General features: G+C 40.4%; 1 protein-coding gene across 3 annotated transcripts in view; it reads left to right on the top strand.

Moving 5' to 3' along the window:
* LOC124787742 (N-acetylneuraminate 9-O-acetyltransferase) overlaps positions 1 to 12,078 on the top strand; it is a 254,809-nt gene that overhangs the window by 221,906 nt on the left and 20,825 nt on the right. For all 3 annotated transcript variants that reach the window (XR_007015998.1, XM_047254605.1, XM_047254606.1), the window contains one exon: positions 1,778 to 1,884. Coding sequence is in view for 2 of the 3 variants with exons in the window: in XM_047254605.1 (XP_047110561.1) it covers positions 1,778 to 1,884 (107 nt within the window). In the remaining variant the exon portion in view is untranslated. The remainder of the gene's footprint in view (positions 1 to 1,777; positions 1,885 to 12,078) is intronic.

Raw genomic sequence — 12,078 nt, 5'->3', positions numbered from 1 at the left:
AGCAGTGTCACCTTGTGAGGAGACATGGCTTAGCCACAGCCTGGGGGATGTTTCCAGAATGAGATTTTCACTCTGCAGTGGATTGTGTGCTGATGTCTCCGCAGTATCCTTTCTTTCAGGAGTGCTAGTTCTGCAAGGTTCGCAGGAGAGCTTCTGTAAAGTTTGGAAGGTAGGAGACAAGATACTGGCAGAAGTGAAGCTGTGAGGACCGGGCGTGAGTCGTGCTTCGGTAGCTCAGATGGTAGAGCACTTGCCCGCGAAAGGCAAAGGTCCCGAGTTCGAGTCTCGGTCGGGCACACAGTTTTAATCTGCCAGGAAGTTTCATCCATGTTGGCATCCATGGGTCCAGTGGAGCTCGTGCAAGGTGCCATGATGATCAAGGAGTGTTGTACACTGATTGCGGACCACATACGTCCTTCATGATGTTCATGTTTCCTGAGGGCAGTGGTATTTTTCGGTAAGAACGTGACGGAGTGGTTTAAGAGACACAGTGGTGAGTTCCAAATGATGTTCTGCCCCCCCTCCCCCCCCCCCCTTCCAACCTGATCGAACACATCTGAGATGTGATTGAATGTGGTGTCAGAACTCATTGCCCTCTCTCCAGAATTTTTTGGAATTATGTTACTTCTGTGTGCGCATGTGGTGTCATCTCCCACAGCAACCTACCCATTGCTTCCATGCCACAATGTGTCACCACTGTTATTCGTTCCAAAGGTGGACAATACCGGCTATTAGGTAGGTTGTCATATAACGTTCTGGCTAATCAGTGCAGAGACCCCAAATATATATATATTTGTCATTTTTGTTGTGAATTATTGATTATGAGAGAAAGATGAGAAATTCACAGCCTGGTAGCACAAACTGTAGTTTTGCAAAATATTTATCTGTGGATGTGACAGCCTCTTCACCAGTGTCTGAATGTTTTCCAGTCACGAATTTTTATATACTGTGTGTAGAACCCTGTGGTAATTAGGGTGCCAGATCCAAAGAAGAGTATGGATGATTTGACAATTCGCATGATAATGGAAAATCCTTGGTAGAATATAAATAACTAAAGTAGTCAAGGTAACCACTGAGCCAACACTGCAGCTTGCGCTCCTTATAAACAATCCTTCACCAACTTGAGATGAATATCTGTCAGCAATAAACCTCTCAAAAAAAGTAATTTCATTATTCTATGGTGCTGTACATTATTCATTTGCACAAAACACACATAATGGTTACTTTTAAAAACTGTATAAACAAAATTATTTCCCAGATCAATTTGCCACTTCAGTTACGTTATTACAGAACATATACTAACATAAAAAAGTGTTTCACTTATATTAATGCCATTTCTGTGCCTGACTGAAAATTTGTGACCTTAACTTTCCACTTACTTTAATAGGTGTCAGGAACTCTAGCTTCACTTGTGTGGTAGAGATTTATTTATAATAACCATCAGATTCATTTGGCATAGCCTCAGTTTCTTCTGTACTTTCTTTTCCAAGGTCTGAGGTTTAGTGGGAGGCTGTTATGGGGGCCAGTGATCATAGGTCATGATCTTTATAAGTACAGTTTTCAAATAAAATTCTTTGTAGCTGTATAGCATATGAGATGAAGTAATGTTGGTAATTGGACGTATGGAAATTGGGCAGGGAAGGAGGGGATGGTAGCTAAAATCACTCAATATCTTCATGATAATACATGTTTCATTAATGTGATAGGATACTGAAATTTCATTAATTTTTCCAGTTTGCATATGTACCTCTTAGTTAATTTTTTTCTTCCGTTGCAGGTTTTCTTTGAAAAGGTATTTGTTACGCGTCCGTGGAAAGCCTTATTTGTTACAACAGATGATGATATTCATGAATGGTGGTTTCGTTGGAAGCTGGACCGATACAGGTATGAAACAGTTTTGTCACCTCAAGCATTTAAATCGTACTCAGGCTTATAAATAATAAGTACAAGGAGACCGAATGGCTGGCAAGCACATACTTGCAGGAAGTGAAATATCTGCACTGTCAATATAAATTAAGAGCAGGAAAGATGACAGTGGAGAAAAGAAATTGCAAAACGATGAAAAAAGATGATAGGCAAGAGCTAAAAATACTATATGGACAAAACAGGAAGACTAATCCAAGAAAGCCAATGAATTGTATGAAAGGAAAAATCACTTCACCCATTCTCTCTCCTTGTAATTTTGCAGTTTTCTCAAATGACATTGGACTTGTTGGCTTCTGTCTCAGATTCTTCAGCTGACATTTGTTTTCTTGATGTTTCACCAGTTGTCTTTACATTTTTCCCTACAAGTTGGTAAAAGCTGATCAGTATAATTTGTTTGTAATAAGCTAATAATGATATGCATTGTGTGTTCCAGAATGGTGTTTACACTTGTTAAATGTTGAGACATATTATGAAACATCAGTATTTATTGTCTGAAAATTATTTAGCCTAGAAATTGGCATGCTTGACATCTTTGTTCTTTGTCAGAAAGAGATCTGCCAGTGTACAAGTTTCCAACCAAAAGCGAGAGAAGTAAAAGTGCTGGATATTTTATTGCCCTCCAGTCACACCAATTGGTGTAACCTCTAAGGAATTGCATTTGTTCTTTGTACTCCTCTCCTTAATCTGTTTAGGAGTTGGTAAATCTTCCAGTTTACTTATCTACCAGATGCCAGAGCTTCCCCAGGTGCCATCAATTTCTGTTTGGCGTCTGAATGCACTACATATGATATCTAACAGTTTTCCTAATCAACACTTTTCATCTGGACTGCCATTTCTATGTGGATGGATAGTGTCTGTGCAGAGGGTGCTATTAATTGTACCCGTTATTTCATATAGTAAAGTATGAGGGTGGTTTGAAAAGTTCTCGGAACAGAAAGAAAAAAAGTAATTACATCACAAACTATTTTCATTTTTCAATGTAGTCTCCTTGTAGATTAATGCACTTAGTCCAACAATGTTCCAGTGCCTTGATCCCATCTCAAAAATGAGTTTCCTTCAGGCGTGCAAAATAGTTGTAAACTCAGGCTATCAAATATTTGTTTGAAGTGAGTCTTCATCCACCACGAAAAATTTTCAGTTTTGGGAAGAGATGGAAGTCTGACAGAGCCATATCAGGTGAATAAGGCAGGTGTGGCAACAATTCATACCTTAGTTCATATAATTTTGCCGTGGTGACGGCACATGTGTGTGGGCTCACATTGTCGTGATGGGAGATGACTTTCTTTCTTGCTGAATCTGGCCTTTCTTCACATGTCTTTCATTGCAGTTTGTCCATGAGGTTAGCATAGTATTCTCCAGTAATTGTTTGAGTGGGGAGATAATCTACAAACAGAATCCCCTTTGCATCCCAGAACACTAATGCCATGACCTTTCCCGCCAAAGGAATTCTCTTTGCTTTCTTTGGTGGTGCAGAGAATGAGCTTGTTTCCATTGCTTTGACTGTTATTTTGTCCCTAGAGTATAGCTGTGCACCCGTATAAACAGAAAGCAACCACAATTAATAATGCTATTTATTAAGAACAAATAGCCTATGTTGTACGTGTTGGCAGATGTTTGTTGTGGCAAAAGTTCCTTTGGGTGGTGATGTCCCACAGCAAAAATGTGAATAAAAAAGAATTACTTATGGTTATTGAGGTGCGCACCAGGGAAATGTGTTCTTGCTGTATATTAATGATCTGGTAGACAATATTAATAGTAACTCAGACTTTCTGCAAATGATGCAACTACCTATAATGAGTACTTACTGAAAGAAGATTAGCAGATTGCTTTTAATGTTCACGAATATGAAATTTTGCCCTTCACAAAATGAAAAATCATAATATCCTACGACAACAATGTTAATGAGTCATAACTGGATCATTCAACTCGTATACATATGTGTTTAACTATGTAATGTAATTGGGTAGATAAAAAAAATCTACTCAGCCAAGCATTGGCAGAAAACGTACATAAAAGAAGGTTATAATTAACCAAGCTTTCAGAGCCAGTGGCTCCTTCTTCCAGCATGAGGGTTGAAGGGGAAGGAAGAGGGATGAAGGAAAAGGACTGGACAGGTCTAGGGAAAAGGGCAGACTTCAAAAGAGTCATCCAGAACCATGGTCATGGGAGAATTACCAGACGGAATGATAATGAAAGACTGACTGCTGGGGACTGCACCGAATCAGATTTGAGAACCTGAGAGCTTAAAGGCAGAACAGAGGGTAATATGCAAGGCAGAGATTACTGCTAAAACATTGTGGACAAATTAATATGAGTGAAAAGCTAAGTGCATTGTACGTAACTGAAGTGGAAGGGGGGGGGGGGAGTGAAAAATAGGCAGGAAAGACCATGAAAGAAGTAGAAAACTAAAACAGAGTGAAACAAAGAGTAGTTACAGTTAAGAAAACCTGAGACGGAAGAAATTAACGTAAATTAAGGCCAGGTGGATGGTGCGAACCAGGAACATATTGTAGTGCTAGTTCCAATGTGTTGAGTTCAGAGAAACTGGTGTTTGGGGGAAGTATCCAAATGGCACATGTGGTGAAACAGGCATTGAGGTCATGACTGTCATTTTGCAGAGCATGCTTTGCAACTGGGTGAGGTGTGTTACCAGTTTACACCCTCTGCCTATGCCCATTCATCCTAACTGCTAATTTGGTGGTAGTCTGAGATTTTTCCCACCAATTTGGTGGTAGTCTGAGATTTTTCCCACCAACTTAGAATAGTTCCCAGTCTCTGCGATGTCCTTGTCAAACCCTGTGCTCCTTCTGCACCCATCTCCCTACCCTATGGCTCCTATCCCTGTAGTGGTCCCTACTGCAAGACTTGCCCTATGCACCCTCCTACCACCACATACACCAGCCATGTAACTGGCAAAATATGTACCATCAAAGGGACAGCCACCTGTGAAAGACATATGTCATGTACCATCTGTTACGTAAACACTGTTCAGCCTTTTACATCGACATGACTACCACCAAATTATTGATTAGGATGAATGGGCATAGGCATTTGGTGCATGGTGGCAACATGCAATATGCTGCTGCAGAGCGTGCTCTACAACATGGCAATTGTGACCTCGGTGCCTATTTCACCACACACGCCATCTGGATTCTTCCCTCAGGCACCAGTTTCTCAGAACTCCGCAGGTGGGAGCTAGCACTACAATATGTCCCTGGTTCTCGCCACCCACTTGATCTTAATTTATGTTAATTTCTTCCATTTAAGCATTTCTTCACAGTAACTATTCCTTTTTGACTCCCTTTTGATTTTCTACATCTTTAGTTTACTGGCCTGTCTATTTTTCACCATTCCTCTTTCCACCTCTGTTATGTACAATGCACTTAGCTTGCAAATTGTAACCTTCTTTTATGTGCGTGTTCTGCCGCTGTTTGGTCTGTAGATTTTTTTATCTACCTGATTACATTATATTGCCAAAAATTTGTTGTTTGGTTTTAACTATTTGCAAGATATGAAATGAAACTATCACAAGGCACGGTTGTAGATAAACTAGGTGGCAGACTTTTGTTTATTGGTGGAATAATAGAAAATGCAGTTAATCTACAAAGGAGATTGCTTGCAAAACATCTGTCCAACTCAGCCTAGAATAGTGTTCAAGCGTATGGGAGCCGTACCTGATAGCTAGAATTGGAAGAAGCACTAATAACTGATACAATGGGAATCATTCTCTGTCATGCACTTCACAGTGGCTTCAGAGTATTGATGCAGATGCAGATGTAGATATAGATGTAGTACTGCTGGTTGTTTACTCCTTTTGCTTCCTGTAAGCCTCCTTAGCAGTGTTTCTAGTGGTTCTTCCTGTTTTCTTATGATACAGTGTTGTTTGTAGATAGGGTATCTCAAACTTTTTTGATGAAATTGAACAAGGTGATAGTGTGTCAATAACCGATTATATTGAAATAGGGAAACAATGGCCAGAAATACATATTTATTGTATTGTGAACATACACAGCATACACCAAATAACAACAAAGTAGCTCAAGTAATTGTTCAAAGCAATGATCACCAATTTCAATGCATGTAGTACAATGGTTCAAAGATCCCAGGTATCTGTTGTACACTGGAACAGGCATTAGATGATAAACAGTGCACACCTCTGACCAGTAAACATCCATAATGTACACAACTTAGCTCATAGCACATGTGTCATGTGACAACTATATGCATCGCACCAGTGTATTAACCCATTAACCTGTGCCCCCCCCCCCCCCCCCATCACACACACACACCACTATGTCTGATGTCACTTCTCCATTGCATCATACAGCTTGTGATGTGTCCATGGTGAGGTGTGTTACTATACATAGTGCGTGACACCTGCTCAGAGATGGAACATTATTCCTGACTAGAGTTGGCAGACATGCATTTAATATACAGTGCAGTTGGGTGTAGAGCTCATAAAGCAGCACAAATGTACAGAGAACACTTTCCCAACAGGTGTCATCCTACTTGGAAGACTTTTCTCTCTGTGGATACCAGCTTAAGAGAGAAGGGGTCATTCACACCTCAGAGAGCTGGCCAGGGTTCCCACCAAAGACACTCCAAATGACAGACTCTGAGGAGATGGTGTTAGATCATGTGACTGACCACCCAGCAATAAGTACCCATCAACTTGCCGACGAAATGAATGCTTCAAAGGATACAGTGTGGAGAGTAATTGTGGATGAGGTATTACACCCCTCATAAAGAATGTGTGCAAGCACTGGGACCAGCAGATTTTGAGCCCTGCATTCACTTCTGTCAATGGATTATCCATTGCAGTGCTGTAGTGCTGAACTTCGTACAATGTGTATTGTTCACAGATGAGACCTCATTCACCTGCGATGTTGTTTTCAACAGCTGTAATACCCATATTGTGAGGACAACCCTATGCCACCCACATCGCTGGCAGCCAGCAATGATTCTCTGTCAATATATGGGCAGGCATTATCCAAGGCCATGTAATAGGACCTTATTTGCCACCTCCCCATTTTGACTGTTCCATGTTACCTTGTGTTCCTGCGAGATGTGTTGCCACAGTTCTTGGAAACTGTACCACTTGTCCACGAATGGATGTGGTTTCAACATGGCAGTGTACCAGTCCACTTCGATGTTACTGTCTGTGAGCATCTGAACAACATATACATTCAGTGTTAGATTGGAAGGAGAGGTCCTGTCCTACAACCAGCGTAGTTGCCAGATCTTGCATCTCTGGAATTTTCCTCTGGGGTTACGTCAAGATATTGGTGTGTGAAATCCCCATAGAAACGGATGAATATCTGTTTGCTAGAGTTCAAGCTGCCTCTCCCCTGGTACAACAGACAACAGGTATCTTTGAGAGAAGAACTTTATGCACTGTTATTACGCGTGCATTGAGACCAGCGATTGTCACTTTAAACAATTACTATGAGTTACATTGTTGTTATGCAGTGTGCGTGGTCTATGTCCATAACATAATAAATATCGATTGCTGACCATTGGTTCCCTGTCTCAATATATTCAGTTGTGGACCCAATATCATCTGTCAGTTTGACCAAAAGGTTTGATACCATGTGTAAGTGTATGCTCCAAGGTGCCTCGAGGATATTTCAGGTTGAAGCATTGTTCCAGTTAAGAGCTGAAATCTGCTTCTCATAGGATGAGCTACAGTCTGAGTATTGGACTTGAGCTGTTTAGCTCCATATTTTGAAATACCTTACACAGCTTGCAAAATGGAGAGATGGACAGAATTTCTTGCAGCAGATGGGCCTTTCCTCATTAAGTATTGCAGTTAGTTTGGTTTTGCTCCAGATCATCTGCATTAGATTTGAGGTCAGGCAGTCATTATAGACTTAGCTGCCAATGCTGAGTTACAAGTAATATTGTTGAGACCAAGTGTACAACCTCTGTTGCAATTTTTTTAATAGCTTGTGTCATTTCAGTCATTGTAAATGCTGACAATGAGTCCCACCTTAAAGAGCTGGTTGTCTGTTTTTTTGCTAGTGTTTCTTTTGCCAGTATCAACATTTTGCAGTAGTTGACTCACACCTGCACCTAGGATAGCAGCATTGGTGCTAACAACATTAGAATCAGTATAGAGGCATTTGAGGAGTTCCCGTATCTTCTGGTGAGCTTTAACAGAAATTTAAATTTTCCAAGGTCCAGTATCTCAATCTTTTTGGCTTTTGTCAGGAAGATGACAATTAAGGTGAGATTCTACTGTTCTCAAACCGTATGAGTCAATTTAAAATAATTCACATGTATTCTTGCAAGAGAGCTTCTACTTCTTCGTTCTTACTAGGATTGTGTGAATTCAGACATGAATTCCCTTCAGAATTAAACTGATGTTATTATGATATCATATCAGTGAAGAAGTGCTTATCTGCCCTCAAATCTGCAGACTTAACACAGTTTGATTTCTCTTCCATTAAGGAACATTTTGTAGATTACAACTCCTTGATTACTAAATGCCATTAGAAACGTCTTTGCGCACACACACACACTTAGATATGCTCTGCATAAATTTTGGTATTGTTATTTTTAGGATGTTGCAGAGGGTGTGTTGATGCAACTGTAACAATTACATAAAATTAGGGAAAGGCAACTGCTTATCTGTAGCAAACAGATGTGTGGTGCACAAAAACTTGTAACGGGAAACAGTATTTGCATTAGCTTTCGAGTTCTTGCTCTTTTTTGAAGTCCAAATTTGAAGGCAGGATTTTTAGTTAAGTACAACTCACCTTTATTAGTTGCACCAACATAACAGCCAGAACATAACTGATCTCCTTGGCAGAGAATTGATGCCATTGCTACTGCATCTGTTTTTAATGTGTGTACAGTGTTTACATTACAGAGGAAATTTAATTTAAACAAATGTACCAAATAACATCTTCTGTAAGCTGTGCTGATCTAAATCACAATAAATAAAATATTTACAATAAAGAAGATATATCCTGTATACCTACTGTTAAACAATCCACATTAGCACACCCATTAAATAGTAATATCTTGTAGGCCAATGAAGAAGGCTGTAAATATTGGGTAGGTGACATGTACCAGCCAGATGTTTAGTGCATAGCAATAGATAGTTGTTGTGTAATTCATCTCTGACTTGGAGAATACTCTGGAAGGATAAGGTATCACCTTTTCATCGCCTTCTTTATTTTGCACTAAAACTGCACCAATTCCAAAACCACTAGTGTTGATATGAAGTTCTGTTTAGGCATTCTCACCATGTGATGCTAGGATTGGAGATGATTATATGGCTTCCTTAAGGAAAAGGGAAGATGTTTCTTGTACCTCACCCAAAGAAAATTTGCCGTCTCCCTACAGTAGTTCTTGCAAGGATCATGCTATGGTACAGAAACCTTCATGAATCACTGGTAGTATGAGCACATTCCAAGAAAACTTCTCACATCACGAATGTGCTGTGGAATTGAAAAATGTGCTGCCTCTTATTTTCTCTGAGTTGGGATGGGCTCAGTTCCCGTGAACTAGGTGCCCCAAGATTTTTATTTCTTGGCCACCATAGATACTCTTTTTTTTGGTTTAAGGTAGAGACCAGCAGTCTGAACACTGTTCAACACTGTTGTCAGGCACCTTAGATGTTCTTCAGATGTCCTCAAAAAATGGCAAGCAGTCTAGACTGTCATCAATATGTGGCAATGGATAGACACCTTTCTTCGTGATTTTGTTCAGTTGGTGGTAGTTGATACAGAAATACCATGTCCTATTCTACTTCTTCATAAAGACCACAGGAGAGAATGATGGACTGTTGGAAGGTTCAGTGATGTCATCTTCCAGCATCTTCTCCACTTCCAAATTGTCTCCTTTAGCCTTAGACACCTTATACGAATGCTGGCAAATTGGTGAATGTGTGTTGATATAGTGGGTGATTTATCGTGAGCTGCTTGCTCTATTGTTTCTCCACCCTGGATTTGAAAGCATCCAAAAACTGACACAGAACAGCTATCAGTCATCGACATTGTCCCTCAGACATGCCAGATTCTATTCCCAATTAAATAGTAGTGCATTATTCTTCGTTGATGATACTAAGCTTCCCTTCCTGGACAGTTTGGTTATCTTTCAGGATCGTTATATTTAGGATGACTTTTGGTTGCTCTTAACAATTAATAATTGGAAATGCTCCTTGACCATCTAAAATGGTTAAGATCATTGCTGGTTTTTGTAACTGACAAAAGCTCCACAGTTTAACTGAATACTTTGATTGCTGGCGGTGGGATAAAAATGTCTTCAACAGCAAACAAGCTGAGCAGGGTAGCACAGTGGTTAGCACACTGGACTTGCATTCTGGACTTGCATTCTGGAGGACGATGGTTCAAACCTGCATGTGGCCATCCTCATTTTCCGTGATTTCCCTAAATTGATTAATACAAATTCCAGGATGATTCCTTCAAAACGGCCTTTCCTTCTCCATCTTGTGTACTTGGGGATGTTGTACTTGGGAGATGAAGTGATTTGATCTGTGTTGGTCAAACACTGTATTGTTGCTTGAAGTTGCAGAATAAGTCAGAGATAATTGGTCCCTTCTTTTTGGTGTGTTTGACAGGTGGTGAAGGTTGATGCCAAAGGTCAAAACACCTGTTCTTTGACATTCTCAATACCCTCCTGCTGGATGGAGTCGATATTCATGGCTCCTATCTCTTTTGTACTTGGTCCAGCTATTCTGGTTGCCTCTTCTGTTGTTATCTGGCGTATGAGAGAGGCAGGAGCTCTCATCTCTCACAGTCTATGACTGCTTGTGTTGCCTGTGAGAAGTCCCTGTCACTAGTCAGATGACAGCTACCACAACTGCTACAGGGCCCCCATTTGGGAAGTGGTCATGTCTCTTTTGTTGAGTTATCTTCTGTTTCAGTTCATCAATGTGCTGGTACCACTTCATGAATTCCTCTGTTCCTGTGGCATAGTTTACCAGAAGACCATGGTACATCTATTTTGTGACTCTTTTCATCAAATGTAAGATCTTGTCAGCTTTCTCTCACACCCCAGGTAGTAAGAGAAGAGTGGCCAGAAATGTGGGACTGAGTTCAGAAGATGTGAAAGCTATGAATCTCTATCCCATTCAAAGAACGTCAAAGAACAGATGTATTGATATTTGGCACCAGTCCCTGCCTATGGTCAAGTGCACCATGAAGAACAGGTTTGGCCAACTTGGACCTATGCCTCAACTGTTAAACAATGGCCGAGTATCAGACCAACACAGACATAACCAACTCCTCAACCAAGTATAAAACAACACAGAAAAACAGGCATTTGGAAAATGGAGGCCAAAATGCAAATATGATGCCCTAGACACATTGTATGTTACTGCAGAGAAACATTGTGAATGTTCGACTATTAAGCCACAAGATGTCAATGGTGATGACAGCCCTATTTACACCAGTCAGCTGCAGACGACTGTAGCTGTACCCCAGACATGGTTGCTTCCCAGTATGCTTTAGCCATTTCCTGTTGCCATATAGAAGTACCAGGCACTCCCTTAGCCACTAAAATCAGGAAAATTGAATGAGGTAACTGTCCATGAGGTGGCCAAAGATGAAAATCCTCCATGGATGACATTTATCAAGATGTCAAGGTATGGAAAGAACAACTATGAAAGAGAGAATACAACCCTTCAATTTTGTCATTTACAGCATGTAGTCATAGTGTTGCTCTTTACTGGGACTTCTCACAGGCAACACAAGCAGTCATAGACTGTGAGAGATGAGAGCTCCAGATGGACAAAACAATTATAACAAGCACACGTAACAAAAATTGCTGTTGGCAATGTTTGCCGTTGAAGGCATTATCCTATCATCAACAAGATGAGTTCCACTCATCAATCAAGATGCACAGTTAAACTGTGACCCTTTTGTTGACTGCAAAAAGATATTCATACTCACAAGAGAAATCTATGTGCCAGTAATAATCATAAGCACTATTGATGTCCAAAAAGAACTTTGTATCACTAATTGTTATGAACAGCCACAACTCATCTGTAAAAGTATGTGTGTAGGATCAGCCAAACCAGTCCAAGTTAGGCAGCTTAGTCCCATCGACAAAGAATCGTCCTCCACTATCACTACAGACATTGCAGGGGAGGAAGCTAATATCAAACTGCCAATAGGATCTTAC

Source organism: Schistocerca piceifrons, chromosome 3 (assembly GCF_021461385.2).
Source record: "Schistocerca piceifrons isolate TAMUIC-IGC-003096 chromosome 3, iqSchPice1.1, whole genome shotgun sequence".
Lineage (NCBI taxonomy): Eukaryota > Metazoa > Arthropoda > Insecta > Orthoptera > Acrididae > Schistocerca > Schistocerca piceifrons.
The sequence above is the reverse complement of the archived record's forward strand: the minus strand, read 5'-3'. Positions and strand labels throughout refer to the sequence as shown.